The following is a 23,342-nucleotide window of genomic DNA, read 5'->3' as shown; positions in this document are numbered from 1 at the left end:
ATTTGTCGTACAAAATGTCTGTAATCTTTCGTATTTTTGGAATTTTTAGTCGTTTCTATTCCTGGAAGAGGAAAGCTTATTTTAAACCACTTTTAATGCAGTTATGATTCTTTAAAAAAATAAAAGAATGTTTCTATTAAGTAAAATGAGCGATTAACTTAAGGTTTTAAGGTGGTTAAAAAACCGCCAGCAATTTCTGATCGAGCGTGCTCGTGTCGCCACCGACAGTAATTGTACCACGCAGAGTAAGGTTGGCATAGTTACGGGAGTTATAAATGTGCTGTAAAAACCGAATCAGATCTTTGTCTTATTTATCAGACTGTGGCGAAATGAGCTGGATATGTAATGTCTTATATATCAGACTCTGGCGGTTAAAGGGTTAAGGTACTTTCGCGCCAAGGCCCATAATTTTATCCACGCTGTATGTCACTGTAAACCATGATCTTAGAACAGGGGCCATATTGCGCCTCAGAATTTTCGCGCGGGCCACCGTCGGCATCGAGAGGGGGGGGGGGGGGGTGTATGTTGACCGCAATAACTCTTTGCTTATGTGTCACAGACCGTGAGCAGTTCATCTTTGGGTCCCTATCCCAATACATCGGAAGTACGGCGGCGGGGTACCGGCCGCTGCCCACGCCACCAGAAACAGCACAAGGTGCGCGACTACGCGCAGAACCGGCGCAAGAGATAGAAGCACCGGCTAATAAACATGTTAGCATTCTCGTGAGTATGGGCCCGATTCGGATTTTGAAATAGATATCTATTAGATATCTTTTAGACATCACCAAGATACGATAACGATATGTTTAAGATGTAATCAGTCAAATTTGACATTTGCGTGATTCTGGAGATACTCTTGAACGATTTCCACAGGATATGACTTAGAGATCCAATTCACATCAAATAGATATCTTACTCTATCTAACGTAAAAGTGACATTGGTTGCCCGAATTGCGCTGTAAAAGAAAACTATAGTTCGATTTTTTTAGCATTAGAAAGAACTCCACAGAAGCAAGCGTGCAGTTTTTATCAGGCTCTTTAATTGTTAATAATTATTGAATTATCTAATGGAGTATGGTCAATACATATAATTAACTTCAAATTATTACCGCTAAAAGTGCCGGATTTGGAACCACAAGCTTACTTCTGCGAAGTTCTTTCTAATGCTAAAAAAAACGAACTATAGTTGATATCTAAACTATAACGTACCTAGAATGGATCTAGTACGTGTCGTCTCTTGTGAATATCTTGAAGTTCGAATACGGCAGTATGGGGCTGTCCATAAATTATGTCATCGATTTTTGACCCCCCCCCCCCCTATAATCATCCAAAAATCATGCTTCAAATGACCCCATTTCCTCATACTTCATGCTACCGTCATCCGATGTCCAGAACCCCCCCCCCCCCTAATTTGAAATGACGTAATTTATGAATAGCCCCTATGTACTTCCACTGTATTCATCCTTCTTACTTGTCCTATCATGTAAACAAACACTTCTCGAAGACATTATCACACTTTTCTCTGGAATTACACAATAATTATCACTTAAAATGTTGTTGTATATTTAAAGAAACTCACAAAGTATGGAAATCAACCAAATAACCACTGAAAAATATCATTTCTAATAAGATTTTCATTAATAATCGCAGTACCTTGCCTAGTAGTTGCCTTTATCTTACGTGGAGTATAAATTTATTTCATAGGAAAAAGACAGCAGAAAAACAAATAAATAACTTATGAAGTAAATACATCTATAAATAATACTAAATAAAAACTAACAACCCTAAATATATCTAAAATAAAACAAGGAATATAAAAACTACTCAAAGAGCCCTCCCCGCGCTACCCCCGGTGCAAAGGTGCCCATCACACTCGCTGCGTTACCGCGTTGAATTGCGATGGACAGCCTTTGCACCAGGAAAAACCCGGAGCGCGGATCAAGGCCCCTTTCTTGCATGCGGCGACCTACTTCCCTAAGGAAGGTTTTTGCCTCGGCACACCAACATGCGGACGTCTCTACGGCTACTGGGACGAACAGGTAGTTGATGAGTGCTGCGTATTTTTAGGGTTCCGTACCCAAAGGGTAAAACGGGACCCTATTACTAAAACTTCGCTGTCCGTCCGTCCGTCCATCTGTCACCAGACTGTATCTCACGAACCGTGATAGCTAGACAGTTGAAATTTTCACAGATGATGTATTTCTGTTGCCGCTATAACAACAAATACTAAAAACAGAATAAAATAAAGATTTTAATGGGGCTCCCATACAACAAACGTGATTTTTGGCCAAAGTTAAGCAACGTCGGGAGTTGTCAGTACTTGGATGGGTGATCGTTTTCTTTTTGCTTTTTTTTGTTTTTTTTTTTGTATTATGGTACGGAACCTTTCGTGCGCGAGTCCGACTCGCACTTGCCCGGTTTTTGGTGTTTATGTAGGGCCGCCACCTCAGCGGCTGCGCCCGCCGTCCGGATGGTACGACAAAGGTGTGAGGGGGCAAAAGTGCTTACACACGTAGCGGCCCATACTAAACACTTGCCTTTTTCCCTTTTGCCTTCATTGGTTTAGGCTGTGCAAATGTGCATTGAATTTCAGTACTTATACAGGGTTACTTTTTTACCGGTACAATACATTTTACCACATCATTGGTATCGATAATAGATCACATTGCACAAATATTTTTTTTTTTATTTCGCGTCAATTAATTTATTCTTCACCAATTTAGTAACTTCTGGTTGCACTAATTACAAGGTGTCAACGGTATGAAATCGCGCGCGATGACGTAAACAAACAGTTGCCAGTTCGTGCGTTTGCTAATTGATGCGTAAGGCATCCACATTTTCTAGTACTTTAGCGGATAAGTTCGGGCATTGGTATTTTTGTTTTTTTGTTCCCAAATAGTAGTAACAAAGAATGCTGGTATTTTTTTATTTTTGGCAACAATTACGTATGTTGATTTATTGTACTGGTAAAAAAGTAACCCTGTATAAAGTGACTGTGAAAACTAAATATTTAGATTAAATTTCCTTTTAGTCACAGAAAGACAAGACCTTCTATTCGGAGCCAGAAAGCAGCGGGTCCGGGTCTTCGTCATCAGAAGACTCCAGCTCTGAAGAGTCTTCAGATGAGTAAGTCCAACATGCAAAATTATTTTAAAGCGGTTTAACTAGGACATGGACCAGATTAGTGCAAAATAAGGAAGAGTGGAGAAGATTGTAGATTTAAGGAAAACTATACATAGATATAGTATAAAAATTTATTTCTGATATAGTCTAAATAAGTCTCTAGATAAAATAATTATCTAGAGACTTGAAATTGACTTGTAAAGTTGTTTATAATGTGTTGCAAATAAAAACAAAATTAACTCACATTTATCAGACGGGTTATGACGAATTTCGCCGCGACCACGACCAGTGAAACCTGCGTCGAAACGTCAGTAAATAAAGGTACCTAATAAAGTAAATTTGCGATAGACCCGTCTATAAATGTGAGTTAATATGTGTTCAAAACGCGAAAGTATTAAATATTTAAAAAAGAAATTTATTGAAAACAATGAAAACTTTTTTTTGTGGCGTGTGTAATTTAATCTTGGTCTGCAGATAAATTGTTTCCTAAACTGAAATAAATGTCGTATACTAAAAAAAATTGACCAAGGCCTCCAGTGCCCCAGTCTGGAATCGAACCAGCGTCCTCTGCAATCGCAGCAGGTGCCTGTGCCATTCGGCCACCGGGCCACAGCGGCATAGGTCGATTTTTTCCAAGTAATGCACTTCTTACTGAAGGCTAATATATTCTGAAATTAATTTGTTCTAATATGTACTTCTAATAAATTGTTTCCCATTATAAATATTCAAACAAATTGCAATAAATGGATACAATAACGGTTGACAATGTTTTTTTTTTGTTTACAGAGAGGATAGCAACGATGCGGAAAAGAAAGTAGAGAAAGCAAAAGAGGCTAACAACTACAACAGGTATGTTGGCGACCAATAAAAATAGTAAAATAAAAAAAGTAAAAACTATACTAACATATGGAAAAGTAACTCAGTCTGACTGTAACTTGTAAAGGTTAGTACGCTATAGGACCGATATTGAAGATATTTGACACGTACATTAAACTATGGAAATGGACATAGAGGCAGGGAGGTGTCACTACGCAGTTTAGGTACATTTGGCCGGCGCGCCGCACGGGCCGGCGTATGGCGGTGGGCCGCCGCGTGCCGCTCGGCTCGCACGATAGTCGTGTCACGTGGCGCTCGCGCAAAATCGAAAATACACAATGGCTTCGAAACCCATATCTCTATCTAATCCGTATAAGACCCGGCCGTGCAACACCGTGCAGCGACCCGCACGGACGGTGCGGACGGGTGCGATGTTCTGTTTACGGATGTCTGAAGAACAGGGAAGCAGAAATAACATTTTTCTCAAAAATGGACGGCAAAGTCGACCTTGCCGTCTAAAAAATAGGTCGCGAAGCGCGTAGTTTATGGTCAGTCAAAATTTAAAAAGTTAAAAACATTGCAGTCTCGATTTTGGGACTGCAATGTTGCATACAAATTCCATTATTTGTCGTGTTCCAAACTTTTTAAAAGTTCTAATGGCCATATCAAATAAAGGCACCGGCCCATTAAACAGCCAAACAGATGATAAGTACAGCGACTATTTAGCTGTCTCAAATAGGTTGGCGTATTTTTGGCAGAAAAATACACTTCTATTTTTTTATTAAAAAAATAAAAAGGCGGCAAAGGCTTTTTTCTGTGAAAATATATACGTAAGAACGTTGCTTTTGTAAAATATTTCTATGATATTTATGTTTCTTGCACCATTTTTGAGAAAAGCACTATATATGACTCGGCTGGAAGGCTACTTGCTGGCTTCGGATTCAATTAAACGGACTCCCAAGGTCGTCCGTTTAAAACGAATCCTCAGCCTGCAAGTAGCTACTTCCGAGCATCGACAATAATGTACTATTATTAGGTCCGGACGATATTGAAAGGTGAATTTAAACTTTAAAACATAACATAAATTAATAACGATTGAATTTTCTGTACGGTAGTACTATTAGTTATTCTGTGACAGAGGGTAGGTAAAATGGCAGAGACCATACCCGGCACGGGTAAAGTTTTGGGTAGTTACAATTCGAGACAAGATGTATGTATGTAAACACTTTATTGTACATAAGACAGGTTAAATTACAATGGAACAAAAAATATATATAATGTACAAAGGCGAACTTATCCCTATAAGGGATATCTTCCAGTCAACCTTTGAGCAATTGAGAGTAAATTAAAACAAACATGATAGACAAACGAACACTATGTACAAAAAAGTAAACTAATAATAAATAAACAAGCTAATATGTACATAACCTTACCGTAGAAACAGAAACACTCTTAACGGTCCATCGGTAAACCTTATGCCTTTTGTAATAAGGTTTACCAATAACAGTTAGTAGTGTGGGCGATGGTACTGTGTTTGCTTTGATGTGTTTAGTGACATAGATGATTAATATTATATTTTAGAAATTTAGGTTTTGCAACCCTAAAAGAATCTCATTACGTTGAAATTACTTAAGTAGAATATAAAATCAGAACCCAGCTTAGTGCCTACGCCTAGTGACTACGGTAGTCAATGGTGCATTAAATCCACAAACATTTTCTCGCAGCAACTCCGGAACTTCTGACAGCGATTCGGACAGTGATTCCTCCAGTTCGGACGAGGAGAGCGACTCTGAGAGCTCGGCGGAGAGCAGCGAGCATTCCACGGAGGCCAAGGAGAAGGTACCAAACTAGATATAGCGGTGGTTGAATGTACAAAGTTAAGTTATGGTTAGGATTCGTTAAGGTTATGTAAGGTTTTCGGTGAACCTGTAGAGGGTTTTAAATACATACTAAATCTGAGAATCACGGCTCGATTCGGAAAATGAATTAGATTTCTACTAGACTCCAACAAGTTACGATATGGGTAATTTAAAGATATTTGTAAGATAGATATGTCAAATTTGACGTTTCCGCGATTCTGGAGGTCCTCTTGAACGATTTCGACAAGTTATGACTTATATATCCAAGTCACATCTAGTCGATATCTAATGTAGATCTAGTTGATCTCTAAATCGTCTCTATATCTTGTGATTATCTAGAAATCCGAATAGGCCTGTCAGGCATATTAAAAATATTAACAACCGGCCAAGTTCGAGTCGGACTCGCGCACAAAGGGTTCCGTAGTATTCCGTACCATTATCAAAAAACTATATGGGAGTATGGGAGCCCCACTTAAATGTTTATTTTTATTCTATATTTTTAAACCTGAATAGTTATTGGGTGTAACTTATGGTTTTGGTATTTCTTTAACACTTTTTTATGGTAGGTATAGGTACTTATCATCCACTAATTAATAATTTAGTTTAATTTTCTTTTAGTCATTTATTGTTATTTATTTTATGTACATAGTATGTTGTAATTAAAAAAAGCTATTGTTAATGCACATAATAAATAATTGTCATTGTTTTATTTTATGTATTTTATTCAGCACCTACCCTTTTTCTATTTACTTACACATTTATATTACTAAAAGTGTGCACGATTTAATTTTATTTACTTATTAAGTAACGAAGGTAAGTTTTTTGGATATTATTTATTAAGATATACCATTATGATTTAACCGCCATTTTAAAGTCCACACTGGTATCAGACTATTCGTTAACTTTATTGTATAAATTCCACCAATAACGACACAACTGCATTTTAGAAACAGTTTCCTTTGTGTATTGCAACTAAAAATTTTGAGTTATTGTCACATTGCATGTGATATTATATTATACCGGGTGGCCATAAAATAAGTGCATTCCCGTTGCCAGGGAGGTTTCAGGATTATACTGAGCAACTTTTACTATGGGACTCCGAAATCGCAAAAAAAAAGAAAAATTTGGCTGTTTCATACATTTTGGCTGGTCCATTTTCTATGGGAGGGTAAATTTTTGACGATACTTTTAAAATATTTGTACAGGTGCCAGAAAAACCAGAATCCAAGTCGAAACCGGAACCTAAATCCAACGAGAAGTCAAATTTGGAATTGTTACTGGAGTTAGACGAAGTTGCCAGTTCTTTACCTACTATGACACCGACGTGTGGAGGTTTCCTGTCGCCGCCCAGTGTTGGGCCTGGGGCTATTGGCGATGGTACGTATGCTAGCTTTAACCTTTTGGACGCCAATGACCGATATATCCGCACCGCAGGTTCAACGCCAAAGACCGATTAGTCGGTCACAGACCACAGAGCAACATAGACCTACGTGCATATGCATAAAGTTCAATTTCAGTTTTGACACTTCGGTGACGTGGCGTCTGAGTGACAGCTTTTGTGTTTGACACGACATGGAGGTTAATAACTACACCTTATAAAACAAACCCCCTGACGTATCTCACTGTCTGTCTGTTCGCGATAAACTCAAAAACTACTGAACGGATTTTCACGGGATTCTTGAGGAATGTGTTGGTTTAGGTATGACTTGTTAACCAGTGCTAATCCGGGTTCGGGTCGCTACCCATATAACCATTCCAGTCGCAGAATCATCAAAGTGGTAACTAAATGTCAGATGTGTCGTAACAGAGTCCACACAATGTGTCTAGAATTGTTTCGAAACAAAGTGTCGTCGCCGTGTGTACACTTTTCCGTAACAAGGTGTCGACACATTTGTGTGCACTTTGCGTGCGGTTTGCGACTAAATCTGACAGAAAATTTGTGACAGCAAATGTCAATATAAAATACCTCTTGAAAACCAAGGTTTGTCAAACTACTATTAGTGTCTCGTGTGCTCGTAAGTAATTCTAGTAAGTCATCATGGGCGATGCAAATGAAAACCATATAAACACCCAACACCCGTCAACCTTTTACAGAAAAGTTTTTAAAGAAATGCAATAAGCTACTTAGGTCAGCCAACGAATGCTCCAAAACGTTGTAGAGGGAAATGCTCGGAACACAATTTTTGACTCTGTAACTTGGTTTGGACAAGTTAGGAGGTGAACATATCAAAAGTCCCCGGCCGTAGCCCTTGAGCAGGGGGAAGAGAGGGGGCTTTGATGGTCCCATTTTCCGGTTTTTCGATTATATCTCGGAAACTATGCATCTTAGCGACATGGCCACTTATACAAAATGAAAGTTAATTTAATTTGTTACAAGTTTATTCAGTCAATTTTTTCGATATGTTGAATAGTTTTTGAGATATCCGCTCTTGAAAGTTTATTTAGGGCTCTCAATATTATCTTGATATATCTACATCAGTGAAGGTGCTAGGCCGTGTATGGTATCGTTTTCGTATAAATCTGGGTTGCTGAATCCATTTAAGGTATCACATTGACACCATTCCACAAAATTAAAAAAAATCTTTTTAGGGTTCCGTACCTCAAAAGCAAAAAACGGAATCCTTATAGGATCACTCGTGCGTCTGTATGTCTGTCCGTCTGAATACACAAAATAGTTCTTTACCTATAGATGACAGGAAAACCTATTAGAAATGTGCAGTTAAGCGCGCGTCGGACTTAATGTACGGAACCCTTAATACGCTCGTCCGACTCGCACTTGGCCGGTTTTTTTTAAACTCCTCTTGACGCTTAACCGCTGAACCGATTTCGTTGAAATTTGGTATAGAAATAGTTTGCGTCCCGGAACAGGACATAGGATAGATCTTATAACCAAGCAACCTTTTGAAGGTGTGAAAAGTGGCGTGGAAATTTGTACGGGAAATCAATAACCGCTGAACCGATTTATATTAAATTTGGGATGGTCTACATCTTTGATTTAGTTAAAAATGATAAAAAAAACATGACTTCAAACCTAAACTTAAACAGTATTAACTTCAAGAAGTCAATTCTGAATTCCCCCCTACACCTCATTTCACACCTTTAAAGGATGATTTTTGAGATAACTTTTTATGTCCTGTCTCGGGACTCAAAATATATGTGTACTAAATTTAAATTAAAACTGTTCAGCAGTTTAAGCGTGAAGAGGAGTTTAAAAGAAAGTAAGTTTATATGTTTTTACTTTGGAATGGTGTCAATGTGATACCATAACTAAATTTGGTACTGCGCATTTATACGAAAACGATACCAAACATGGCCTCGTAGCTTTACTGTTGTAGAAGTCAAAATAAAATTGAGAGCCCTAAATTCTTATTACTTGACCAAACTTGTGTAGAAGGAAAAGGAAAAATAAAAGTCTTCGGCAGGAATATAAACACAAATATATATATTTTTTTTGCGTTACTATTTCAATCATCAAATATAAACATACCTTGATTATATTATTCTAGTGAGATCCTCATAGATAAACAAAAACATTTACTTAAAAAATTACAAGGTCGAAATGTCACGGAACTTGTGAGAAAAATAATGAATAATTTGTGAATGTGAAAAATAAAAACTTTTATGACAAAAAAATCTGGACACAATTTAAGAAGCATCCAATTGCGTCGAGGAATCATCTGTATTTTTGCTTGTTTCATTACCTCCTCGCTTCTTTTTTTGTCCTTTGTATTCTGTAGCAATTTGTTAGATCTGAAAATAAAGATAACTTGCGTCGTCACGGATGTCGATTTATAGGTTTTAGGGAGTGCAGAATTCGAAAACTATGATCATTTTATATTCCAAGATGGCGGCTACGTATTTTGTCATAAAAGTCGTCATGGATATCGTTTTATAGGTTTTAGGGAGTGCAGAATTCGAAAATGATGACCATTTTGGATTCCAAGATGTCTGCCGTGCACTTTGTCATATAAGCCGTCATAGATGTTGATTTATAGGTGTTAGGAAAAGCAGATTTCGAAAATGATGACCATGACCAACAAAACGACATCCATATCGACTTTTAACATAGTGCATGGCCGCCATCTTGGATTCCAAAATAGTTATTATTTTCGAAATCTGCGCTCCCTAAAACCTATAAAACGACATCCATGACGACTTTTATGACATAGTGCATGGCCGCCATCTTGGAATCCAAAATGGTCATCGTTTTCGAAATCTGCGCCCCCTAAAACCTATAAAACGACACCCATGACGACTTATATGACATAGTGCATGGCCACCATTTTGGAATCCAAAATGGTCATCATTTTCTAAATCTGCGCCCCCCAAAACCTATAAAACGACACCCATGACGACTTTTATGACATAGTGCATGGCCGCCATTTTGGATTCCAAAATGGCCATCATTTTCGAAATCTGCGTCCCCTAAAACCTATAAAACGACATCCATGACGACTTTTATGACATAGTGCATGGCCGCCATCTTGGAATCCAAAATGGTCATCGTTTTCGAAATCTGCGCCCCCTAAATCCTATAAAACGACACCCATGACGACTTATATGACATAGTGCATGGCCACCATTTTGGAATCCAAAATGGTCATCATTTTCTAAATCTGCGCCCCCCAAAACCTATAAAACGACACCCATGACGACTTTTATGGCATAGTGCATGGCCGCCATTTTGGATTCCAAAATGGTCATCATTTTCAAAATTGGAGCCCCCCAAAACCTATAAAACGACATCCATGACGACTTTTATGACATAGTGCATGGCCGCCATTTTGGATTCCAAAATGGTCATCATTTTCTAAATCTGCGCCCCCCAAAACCTATAAAACGACACCCATGACGACTTTTATGACATAGTGCATGGCCGCCATTTTGGATTCCAAAATGGCCATCATTTTCGAAATCTGCGTCCCCTAAAACCTATAAAACGACATCCATGACGACTTTTATGACATAGTGCATGGCCGCCATCTTGGAATCCAAAATGGTCATCGTTTTCGAAATCTGCGCCCCCTAAATCCTATAAAACGACACCCATGACGACTTATATGACATAGTGCATGGCCACCATTTTGGAATCCAAAATGGTCATCATTTTCTAAATCTGCGCCCCCCAAAACCTATAAAACGACACCCATGACGACTTTTATGGCATAGTGCATGGCCGCCATTTTGGATTCCAAAATGGTCATCATTTTCAAAATTGGAGCCCCCCAAAACCTATAAAACGACATCCATGACGACTTTTATGACATAGTGCATGGCCGCAATTTTGGATTCCAAAATGGACATCATTTTCGAAATCTGCGCCCCCCAAAACCTATAAAACGACACCCATGACGACTTTTATGACATAGTGCATGGCCGCCATTCTGGATTACAAAATGGTCATCATTTTCTAAATCGGGGCCCCCTAAAACCCATAAAACGACATCCATGACGAATTTTATGACATAGTGCATGGCCGCCATTTTGGAATCGAAAATGGTTATCATTTTCGAAATCTGCGCCCCCCAAAACCTATAAAACGACACCCATGACGACTTTTATGACATAGTGCATGGCCGCCATTCTGGATTCCAAAATGGTCATCATTTTCTAAATCTGCGCCCCCCAAAACCTATAAAACGACACCCATGACGACTTTTATGATATAGTGCATGGCCGCCATTCTGGATTCCAAAATGGTCATCATTTTCTAAATCTGCGCCCCCCAAAACCTATAAAACGACATCCATGACGACTTTTATGACATAGTGCATGGCCGCCATCTTGGAATCCAAAATGGTCATCATTTTTGAAATCTGCGCCCCCCAAAACCTATAAAATGACACCCATGACGACTTTTATGACATAGTGCATGGCCGCCATATTGGATTTCAAAATGGTCATCATTTTCTAAATCGGGGCCCCCTAAAACCTATAAAACGACATCCATGACGACTTTTATGACATAGTGCATGGCCGCCATCTTGGAATCCAAAATGGTCATCATTTTTGAAATCTGCGCCTCCTAAAACCTATAAAACGACACCCATGACGACTTTTATGGCATAGTGCATGGCCGCCATTTTGGACTCCAAAATGGTCATCATTTTCAAAATTGGGGCCCCCTAAAACGTTTAAAACAACATCCATGACGACTTTTATGACACAGTGCATGGCGGCCATTTTGGATTCTATAATGGTCATCATTTTCGAAATCGGCACTCCCTAAAAGCTATAAATCGACACCCATCTCGACTTTTATGACAAAGTGTTTGGCTACCATCTGCATGCAAGACATTTCTATTATTTTTACGTACATAAATGGCCCCCTGTCAACTTCCAACCGAGATTTAATCGATAATTTATTCGATTAATGTTCAGATTAATTCAATTTCAATCTATGTTAGGTCGACTAAACTAATCGTGATTAAAATTTGAGAATTAACTTTTTTTATTCCATTAATTAGTCGAATAAACAGTTAATCTATTAAGTCCCATCTCTGACCACGGCATTTTTACACTTTGAGAATATCTGAAAACAAATGAACACAAGGAGCCATTTTGCAAATCCAATAACTTTGTTATTACTTTTGACAGCGCGTGTCATGTGTCTACACAGAGTCGACACAAAGTCGAAACATTTGCGACTACTTTGTGACTGCAATATTTCTCAGCCTTAAACCATATTTATACATCATAATTAACAAGTTTCGTAGTATGTAAAGCGTTATTTCTGTTATTTAAGTATAGTATACGCATCGAAGTACTAAAAATGCATCAAATAATATATTTATGAACACAGGCACTGAGAAGTAAACAATTTCATTTCCGGCTAAACTAAAACAATTTGGTGGCGCGTTGATTATATTACACTTAGTTTATCAAATCACTCGAGCAGTTTAATTCCCCATAATAATTTAAGTCCTATTGTAATATAAATGCAAACAATATATAATTACGTCTTGTAATCCGTTTTAGAGATGGCGTATTAATGTCACTTATTTTTATTTAACTATTTTTCCATCTGACAGTTTCCATTTGACAGGAACAAAATGAACGAATGAACGAACGATTTTGGCATAAAGTAGTCGCAAACTAGTAACAATGTGTGCACACGGCGACCACACTTTATGTCACTTTGTGTCATGTGTCGACCCTTCCCCATTTCTGGTAACTGTGTCGACACGGCGACGACTCTGCGACTGGAATTGTGACCGAAACAGACGGTGTCGACACAAGATGTGTCTACACCGCGTCGTAACGGCGACTGGAAATGGTTGTATGGGTAGTATTACATAATATTGCACTTTATTTGCGAGATATCTGATCTCAATAGATTTATATTTAGATATTTATTTTCATAATATTATATTACATTATAAATTATATTAGACTAATCTACATTGATTTATATTATGATCGTCATTCATATTTACATAATATTATATAATAGATACAAATTAAAACATCTTACAATAATTAATTAATATCCTCAATTGTATTTGTAATGACGTAAATTGTTTTAGATACCTACGATTCTACCTATTTACTCACTTTAAAATATCCTCCTAAGGCCCAAGGTCCTACCTATAGTACTTATTCAGTTCAATGAAATTTTAATCATATTCGATTGGAACAGAGTTGCTTTTGCTTTGTTTCGTCCAGTTTTTGAACAACGCAAAATGAACTCTATTTCCTGCATTGTAGGTTCAAATTTCTGTGGAAAATTTTGCATTTTTCATTTGTATGGCTAGGCCTTAGGAGGATATGGTAGGTATTATTACATGAAAGAATGTGAAAGGGTAAACTATCTAAGGGTTGTATTCCACTTGTCCAATCTGCATTGCGTCTCACATTTTGTAAGCAAAATTCGTGACGCAAATACACATCGGTCAAAGATCTTGGACAAGTGAAATACCACCCTAAGTAAATTATTGTTTTAAACACAGTTTCGATCCGATGTTTAAGGTCCACCGATGTATAGTAACAGTTTACTTTACGATGTAAAGTAAACTGGGTCCTGTAACACAGGGTTTCCTAGATCAGGACACAGGGACGTGATTTACTGTATGTCTAATTTTATACAGTAAACTTTTATCATTTTCACCGTTAAGAGTGTTGCTGTTTTTACAGTCAGCCAAGAAAGTGGTTTACCACTTTTCAACTCTATCAATTAGATAATAGAGTCGAAAAGTGGTAAACCACTTTCTCGGCTGACTGTACAGATGTAGTGCATATTATTTTCCATAGTATTTTCTCGGAAACGTTCGTATTTGTCATGCTAGTTCAATCAGTGTCAGTACTTTTTGTACCGAGACTGACTGGAATAGCAAGATACGTTCGTACGTTTCCATTAAAATACGATGGAAAATAATTATGCACTACATCTGTACTGTGGCGTCTCCTCTAGCTGTCACTGCCATCGTCGTGCCATAATAATCTAACAGATGGCGTTAGGGAGCTAGAACGCACAAACTACTAAGAAGATAGAACGCAATTAGTATGAGAGACCTACATCGCGCTTACGGAGTTATAATGTCAGTTTCTATATACATATATAACTTCCGACCAACTCTCAATGGACTTCGATCCCCAGGCATAACACCCGCCTGGAGAGAGTACTCTCTATTGCCTCTCCTTTCTATAGTACTAACAATAAAATGTAATTTCTTCTATAGACGCTATAACCCCCGCCTCACCCGCCTTCACCCCCACCGCGACCACGGAGGTGATCTCCCGCGTGACGTCACGCGGGCTGGCCGCCGCGCGCCGCTGGCCGCGCGCGCCGCACCTCTACTCCGCCGCCATGTGCGCTATAGAGATCACCTTCACCAACTGCACGCAGGAGGATATCGGGAATATCAGGATTAATAAAAAGGTCAGTTAAGTGTTGTAAGTGATTCATATAAAGCCAGACGACACGCCATAATATTTGAGTGCGGGCCTAACGCCGGGCGCCTTCTGTGCCCTCATACAGAAGTCGAGCGAATTTTGACAAAAGGAGCGCACTGCGCGCGCTACTAAGCCAGACCGTCATACGAAAAAGGCCGGACGAAGCCAGTAATTTATAGAGATGCAACGGATAGTTGTTTGGCCGGATACCGGATATTCGGCCTGACCATCGGCCGGTTATCCGGTATCCGGCCGCCGAATATTCGGCCACCGGAACTATACCTACATTTTGGTTTTACAGGTGCGCATTCTGCAGGTTTGACCTGTTTCCTAGTGAACGTTGGCACGGACACATTTCTAGGTTCAAAATGAGTGCGTGCAAGTCAGTGGAATGTTTAAATTGTTTTAAAATAATAAACAAGTACGATTATGATTAAGACTGTTTCTCAAATTCAATTATTTTACTCCGAAATCAAGCAATTTTACTATCCGATATCCGGCCGGATAGTAGGTCACTATCCGGTATCCGGCCGGATATTAAAATCATGGTCGGATAGGCCGGATACCGGATAGTAACCGAATATCCGGTGCATCTCTAGTAATTTACCCCCGTCACAACCACGGAAGTGATCTCCCGCGGCGCTTCCCCTGGCGAAAAGCATGAAACAAGAAATTTTCCGTGTCCAAATTTATCATGATCATTTCGGCTAACAATATTTTTTGATTGTTTGTAAGTAAATGAAGTGAAACGTGAATAAACCGATAAATTGAAACCTGTTCCGAACCTTGTTTAGAGCATAGTACCTATACACAGTACCGTCTTTACCATGCGGGCACACGGGGCCCGTGCCCCCATCCTCAGGGGGCCCCGAAGGACAGACAGTAACAGTATTTTTGATTACCCATAATAAATAGAGGACCATAGTAGAAAAATGTTAGTTTAATTCGCTTTCTTTAGTTTCCAAAATAGCCCCAAATTCTTATGTGCCCAAGGGCCCCAGCATAGTTTAAACTACTATCATGTTGTTCACAGACGCTAACAGGGTCCCGTTCCATCCACGACTTCGCGAGCATAGCAGGCCTCGCGCCCGGCGCGTCCGCCAGCACCACTCTCGGAGTAGACTTCCAAGATTCCATACAGCCTGTGGAGTTCACTGTTATCTCCTCTTTAGGTAAGTAATTTACCTATACTCTGTACCTTTAGGCACAGAATAAATAATAGTACTAGGTACAGAAGACTCACTCTCTAACAAAACGCGTCTGTCACGATCAGCACAGATATGGCCGCTAGGTGGCGACAGCGCCACGCGCGGCTTATGGCAAACCCCAAAATTGGGGTCGAACGGATGGACTTTTAGCAACCTGTAGCAAAGCGACGAAATAGCGGAGTGAGCCACGCCTGCTTTAGGTATTTAAATATAGTTTGTCAACGGACTGTCTCATTTCAAACATAGAGAGAATCATACTATCTATGTCTTACACTAGTACTAGCACCCAAAAGAAAAGGATGAGTATAGTTTTTTTTGTTCTTATTTACTGACAATTTGGTTTGACCAAATATAAAAGTAAACATGGATCTGTAACTGAACGACCTGACTTTTGCCCATTGACGTATTATATCTAAGGACTGGCCTTACGGGCAATAAGAATGGGCATCATATATCTAAATTAAAGTCACACCACAGCACACTTTCATTTATAAATAGTCTGTCAAGCCATTTCTACCAGTAGAAAAAAGCGGCAAAGAAACCTCAATATAATTTTTGAAGACCTATCCATAGATAGTAGATACCCCACACGTATGGGTTTGATGAAAAAAAAAATTTTGAGTTTCAGTTCTAAGTATGGGGAACCCTCGAAATTTATTGTTTTTTTTTTCTATTTTTGTGTGAAAATCTTAATGCAGTTCACAGAATACATCTACTTACCAAGTTTCAACAGTATAGTTCTTATAAACAGACATGACGAATCCATAAGGGTTCCGTTTTTTGCCATTTGGCTACGGAACCCTAAACATATGTATTATACAGTGGACCTGGATAATTGCAATCTCAAGGGACCGGCCATTTTTTGTCAATTAACCAGGTTTTTCATTTAAGCAGGTCGCGTCAATTAACGAGGTTCAAAAAATCGTTGTGTCAATTATAGAGGTTGCGTTCTGACAAATTTCTTTTATGGAGGCGCAAATAACCATTTAAAGTAGATTTACATGCTTACGTTCTGGGTTTCTGGTCTATATATTGCTTCTGTCTATACTTGCACTTTTATACTACATTAATTACCACTTTATTTTCTTATCATTTGGGTTTAAAAAATTCCCTTGAATTGTAAAAGAAAGTTTAAAGTTTTATTAGAATGTAAAAAGCATACCTACTTTGTTTTTTATTGATCAAAACTATTTCACCTACTACAGGCTGTGATAGATACCCAATAAATAAATTGAATTCTGGATGGAGATATAAATAAAATGATCATTGCTATTAAAATATTGTTTCTGCTGTCTACAAGTACATTATTTCAATTACAGAGGTAATAAGTAAGACTCGTTTCAATAATAGAGGTAAAAACAAGAGCATAAATAACGGATTTTTTTAGCACAGTGTCAATTATAGAGGTCTTAAGTTGCGATGTGGTCAATTATAGAGGCAAAATTACGAAAAGCACTAAAATATAAATTGCAATTATAGAGGTTCCAAAATTTCAATTATAGAGGCCTTTTGGTCTCAAGGGACCGGGACCGGACTTTTGGTTGCAATTATTGAGGTTTTCCATTTATCCAGGTGCCAATTAACCAGGTTTCACTGTATTTTTGTTTGCAGGCGAAGTGTCAGTGTCTATAACGCCACCTGTCGGAGAACTTATGCGAGCGGTCACCATGTCAGAAGCGCGATGGGACACTGAACAGAAAAGACTTCGCGGCATGACCGAGGTAAGACAGTTTAGACGTACGTGAACTCTAGATGGCAGCACAGATGCACAACCCATGATGACCCATCAGGGCGGCTACCGCGAAAACCGAAATTCGCAAATTGCGGGGATCTTTCTCTTTTACGCCATTGAAGGCGTAATTAGAGTGACAGAGAAAAATGCCTACAATTGACGATTTTCGGTATTGGCGGTAGCCCTACAGAATCCTCAATAGGGAATATTACGCAAAACACTACGTAGAGAGCGTCACTAGGCCAATCACATCGCCTACCGTGAAACACGACAATTGAAAGTTCGGTTTCTGCCTCTCTATCACTCTTGCCTATTCGATCGATAGAGAGGCAGATAAAGACATTTCGATTTTTGCGTTTCGCGATTGGCCACCTGTAAACCAACCGCCTTGATGCATCAATGTCATAGTGAAAACTTGTCAAAAAACTTTTTAAGGCCTAGTATGTATAAGTTACTCTATGGTTTACTAAACGAGTTAGTGCTGCACGTGTCCATGGGCGTCGATAATCACTTACCATCAGGCGATTCCGTTTGCTCGTTTGCCTCCTATATCATTAATAAAAACCGGGCAAGTGCGAGTCGGACTCGCGCACGAAAAGTTCCGTACCATAATGCAAAAAAAAAACAAAAAAAAAGCAAAAAAAAACAGTCACCCATCCAAGTACTGACCCCGCCCGACGTTGCTTAACTTTGGTCAAAAATCACGTTTGTTGTATGGGAGCCCCATTTAAATCTTTATTTTATTCTGTTTTTAGTATTTGTTGTTATAGCGGCTACAGAAATACATCATCTGTGAAAATTTCAACTGTCTAGCTATCACGGTTCGTGAGATACAGCCTGGTGACAGACGGACGGACGGACGGACGGACAGCGAAGTCTTAGTAATAGGGTCCCGTTTTACCCTTTGGGTACGGAACCCTAAAAACTAGTCGTCACTTTTTCGCCGTAGACTAGGAATCCTCTAGACCGAGTTTAGAGCAATTATTTCATGCAACCAATGATGCCAAAAATGCGGGGGTGCGCGGGACGAGGTGAGCGAAGTCCCGTGCCGTGATTGGTCCGTTCAAAGACACGGACGTCACACGAAGACACTTTCGACTGGAACATGGAGTAAAATTACCGTATGCGTGGCAGAGGGGGTAGCGCGACTATGCTAAGTCTGGAGGATGTTTTGTCTGTGCTTTTTCGCATAGTATAATGGACATCTATTTTAGTTTCCTTACTTTCCATTTCAGTGCGATAAAAAAGCGGCGAAGCTGGAAGATGCTGCGGCGATCTGCAAACGCGTTTTCGAAACGGCGAATGTGGCGGCCATCACGGCAGAAGGGGAATTCCTGAGGTAACGGAATATGGGCTGTTTTAAGAGCCAACAGGAGTGGTCATTTCTCCATACAAACGTACTCGACTGTTTCCTCCGTGGGTTTTGATGCTAGAGCAATGATTTTTTCAAACCAGATTAATATTGTCAATATCTGTGTCGGACCGTTTTGCTTTTTTGATATTTTTGTTTTTTAAGGCGCTAGAGCCCTTCAAAAATGGCCTAATTGACTATGCCGCAATGAGAGGCGTATAGTACATATTCAAAACTGATATCAATTAGTCAAAAAAGCAAAACGGTTCGACACAGATAATTTCATAATCATTTAGATTTCCAAGTTTGGTTAAGATTGGTTAAGTTTTGGAGGAGGAAACAGTCGAATACGAAACCTCGATTTTTGAGATTTTTACGCGGGATTTTTCGCTTTGTCCTTATCGCACTAGTTTTAGGAGCCGCTTCCGTTAGCGAGACGGGTATATTTACCTAAAATATTTTAAACTCAGCTCCTGTTTCGTCTTAATACTGCGTTAACCCTTTAACCGCCAGAGTCTTATATATAAGACATTACATATCTAGCTCATTTCGCCACAGTCTGATAAATAAGACAAAGATCTGATTTGGTTTTTAAGGCACATTTATAACTCCCGTAACTATGCCAACCTTACTCTGCGTGGTACAATTACTGTCGGTGGCGACACGAGCACGCTCGATCAAAAATTGCTGGCGGTTAAGAGGTAACGTCGATTTTGTTAGGAAACAGATGTGTCTCGTTTATTTATCCTTTTTAGTTATTGCTTATCTCTAACAATTACCTCTTTAAAGAACTCTACTTCTTCGACGTTATATTGTTAATACAGTCAGCAGCAGAAGTTGCTAAGCGGACGAGGTGTTCAAAATTACCTTGACACGTTTTTATGCTTTTAACAGTCGCGCCAAGATCATTTGAACACCTCGCTCGCTTAGCAACTTCTGCTGTTCTACAAGTAAATATTCGCTCGATACAAGTATTCCAATTCTAAAAAGCGCTGGTGGCCTAGCGGTGAGAGCGTGCGACTTGCAATCTGGAGGTCGCGGGTTCAAACCCCGGCTGAGACCAATGAGTTTTTCGGAACTTATGTACGAAGTATCATTTGATATTTGAAATGAAATGAAAATGAAATGAAATGAAATATTTATTTCAGACACCAAGTATCCATATTTTTGTCTACAAAACTAAGTATTAGTAGTATTAGTAGGTAACAAAGAAATATAAAAACTATACAGATAAACTCTAATATTAGTGTTAGTAAAACATATAATGCTCATTGGACCGAACATGCATTGTCATCCAGTGAGTTATAAGAGGGCTATCGACCCTTTCCGCAATCACCTTCAGGAGTCTGTTGGTGCTGCCCCGCACGCGTTGCCACAGGGACGCCACCCTTTTGCGCAGCACTGCGTGGAAGCCGTCTGTGCTCCACTCGGCGAACATCCCCGACGCGCTGCATCGCCAGGGCAGCCCCAACAAACCCCTGAAGGCGTTGTTGTACTGGACACGCAGAGCACTAAACGTTTTTTTGGTGTAGTTGCTCCACAGGTTGCACGTGTACAGGTTTTGGCAGTATGTTTTGAATAGTGTAATCTTTACCTCACGGGAACAACGTGCAAACCTGCGTGACAACATGTTACCCCTAACCGATAGTGCTCTGCGTTCCCTTTCAACGTCTTCATCATCTTTGAGAGTGTCTGTGACCCAATGGCCCAAATATTTAAATTTTGTAACAGTCTGAAGAGGAGAACCGTCTAGACTAATAGGTGGTATGGAATATGTTTTAGTACCAGATTTAAAGACTAAGATCTCACTCTTCTTGACATTATATTTGAGCCCGTGGGCCACAACATATCTCTCACATATATCCAACAAGATTTTTAATGCGTTTATTGAGGGGCTCAGCAGCACCATATCGTCGGCATAGCTAATATTATTAACAAAACAGCCGTCCACCGAACAACCTACACCAGCACTGCTGAGCTCCTCAATCAACCCATTAACATAAAGATTAAAAAGTGTGGGCGACGTTAACCCTCCCTGTCTCACACCACACTTCATTTTATAAGGGTCTGAGTATCCCCCCGCCCATCTCACAATATTTATTTGATGGTCATACCAAAACTCAAACATATTTATTACCTCATCTGGTAAACTAGTCCCATTGCGTAACTTGTGCCATAACAACTTGTAAGATACTAGGTCAAATGCCTTCGACAAGTCCAAGAAACATGCAAAAACTGGCGTGTTCCGCTTAGTGTAATATTGAACAGTATGCTTAAGACATAGTATAGCCGATTCAGTTGAAAGTCCGGGTCGAAAACCGAACTGGGCGTCATGTAGGTTGATATGTCTATTCAGATACGTGTTAAGCACACTGTCCAATACCTTCGCCAGTATAGTTGCCAACGAGATTGGTCTATAGTTGGACTTGTCGGAGGCATCACCAGTCTTATTTTTTATAACGGGGACCACAATGGTCTTCATGAGGTCTTCAGGTAAATAGTTATGGCGAATACAAAATGTGTAGAACATCGCAAGAATCCTGGGAAGATGAGCACCCGCATGTTGCAGATGCTCGATGCTATTTACCAGTCGCTTTTCGGTGAATGAAAACATCGTGAGGAAACCGGACTAATCCCAATACGGCCTAGTTTACCCTCTGAGGGCCTACCGCGAACCACGTTCGACGTGTTGCCTCTCTGTCGCACTTGTAAATTCGTACGTAAGTGTGACAGGGAGGCAACACGTCGAACGTGGTTCGCGGTAGGCCCTCTGGGTTGGAAGGTCAGATGGCAGTCGCTTTCGTAAAAACTAGAGCCTACTTCAAATCATGGGATTAGTTGTCAAGCGGACCCCAGGCTCTCGTGAGCCGTGGCGAAATGCCGGGATAACGCGAGGAAGAAGACAAGTATTCAAAATAATTGCTTCTTGAACTCTGGGGATAGATAAACTAATATTTTACACCTTTTTCCTCAGATTTGCCGGCCGTATGATGTCATCTCAAGATCTGGTGTTGCTCTCAGTGAGGATCGACTCGGATTCGACCAGGGTCACTGCGAACTGTCCCAACATGGCAATCGCTTCGCTATTAGCCAATCAGGTGGCACAGGCTTTCAATACGTAAATTAATAACTTGTCAACCGGGCTAAATGCGTCACTTGAGGTAAATGCGTCCTTTAAACGTTTCTTCTAAATGTAACGTTTTAGAACTATTGCAACCTTATATTCGAAGTGTGGTCACTGAACTTTTAGTGTAGACGGCTATAATATTTATAATATGTTGCGTTTGGAAGATATCTTCAAAAGACACATTTACCCCAAGAGACGCATATATCCCGGTTAACCCTATATCAAATTTTAATGAATCCATGAGTCAGTAATTGAGTCTTTTTTGTAAAAAACAAACTCGTTTGATGCCAGCTGTTACCGTGGTCTGTATTATTTTTTCAATAGTCTAACACGTTCAATACCACTAAGTGCTACGGGTTACGCTCGTAGCGCGTAGCCACGGTTTCGTCGTATGTAGCGCGTAGTCGCTACGAACAGTGTACCCGACAGTCGGGTTCTTGGTGTTGAATGTGCTAATATACAGCGAGACGGTTGTAACAAACCCAAATGCAAACAGCAAGAAGTCGTTTTTTTTTTCGGTACTCCTACAATGTAGTACATTCAATATACCCCACTTACTGCAGTTGAATGCTATTTTTATTTTATTTAGGTACTGCAATTAATATTTCAATATTATAAAGGCAAATGTAACCATAGAGATAGATAGCAAATCTGAATAAAACACATTTTGGATTAAGATGTAATCTATATTATAAAACGAAATATATCACTATGTATAACATAATTTTTCTTTTATTTAACCTAGAAATTACACGATTTTGTCTGCTTAACTTTTGTTCTTAATTAAATTAATCGTTTACGGTGTTTTAATATTATTTCATAAACCGTGGGACTTTTTAGTACCACAGTATAATTGTGACGTTCCACGACAAAAGGTACCTTATGGCGGCTGGCGCTTACGTCGCATAACACCGCAAAAATGTTGGAGCGACGTTAATAATAGCGTAAGCGCCAACCGCCATAAGGTACCTTTACCGGTGGGACGTCACAATTAATTAATTATGTATATTGTATAAGAACGTTTTTCTCTAACATACGCCAACATATTGACGCTATGTTCCTTATAATAGACCAGGAAACAAAGCTCAAGCTGATTTAGACGGCGCGCGAACTCGCATGCGATTTTAGTTACATTGCGGACTGCTGGTTACGCCCAATTCAACCGACCAATCAAAACCCGCAATGTAATGAAACTCGTATGCGAGTTCTCGCATCGTCTAAATGACCTCTAAGT

The 23,342-nt window shown here is 39.5% G+C and overlaps 1 protein-coding gene across 1 annotated transcript in view; it reads left to right on the top strand.

Annotated features, from left to right (window-relative positions):
- LOC134669430 (AP-3 complex subunit beta-2) overlaps positions 1 to 22,832 on the top strand; it is a 54,916-nt gene extending 32,084 nt beyond the window's left edge. The window contains exons 16-25 of the mRNA XM_063527007.1: positions 560 to 723; positions 3,032 to 3,126; positions 3,910 to 3,972; positions 5,664 to 5,778; positions 7,004 to 7,175; positions 14,477 to 14,676; positions 15,724 to 15,862; positions 17,510 to 17,619; positions 18,866 to 18,969; positions 21,956 to 22,832. Of these exons, the coding sequence (XP_063383077.1) occupies positions 560 to 723; positions 3,032 to 3,126; positions 3,910 to 3,972; positions 5,664 to 5,778; positions 7,004 to 7,175; positions 14,477 to 14,676; positions 15,724 to 15,862; positions 17,510 to 17,619; positions 18,866 to 18,969; positions 21,956 to 22,103 (1,310 nt within the window). The 3' untranslated portion in view covers positions 22,104 to 22,832. The remainder of the gene's footprint in view (positions 1 to 559; positions 724 to 3,031; positions 3,127 to 3,909; positions 3,973 to 5,663; positions 5,779 to 7,003; positions 7,176 to 14,476; positions 14,677 to 15,723; positions 15,863 to 17,509; positions 17,620 to 18,865; positions 18,970 to 21,955) is intronic.
- The last annotated feature ends 510 nt before the right edge of the window (positions 22,833 to 23,342 follow it).

The sequence above is a fragment of the Cydia fagiglandana genome, chromosome 12 (genome assembly GCF_963556715.1).
Source record: "Cydia fagiglandana chromosome 12, ilCydFagi1.1, whole genome shotgun sequence".
Taxonomy (NCBI): domain Eukaryota; kingdom Metazoa; phylum Arthropoda; class Insecta; order Lepidoptera; family Tortricidae; genus Cydia; species Cydia fagiglandana.
The sequence above is the reverse complement of the archived record's forward strand: the minus strand, read 5'-3'. Positions and strand labels throughout refer to the sequence as shown.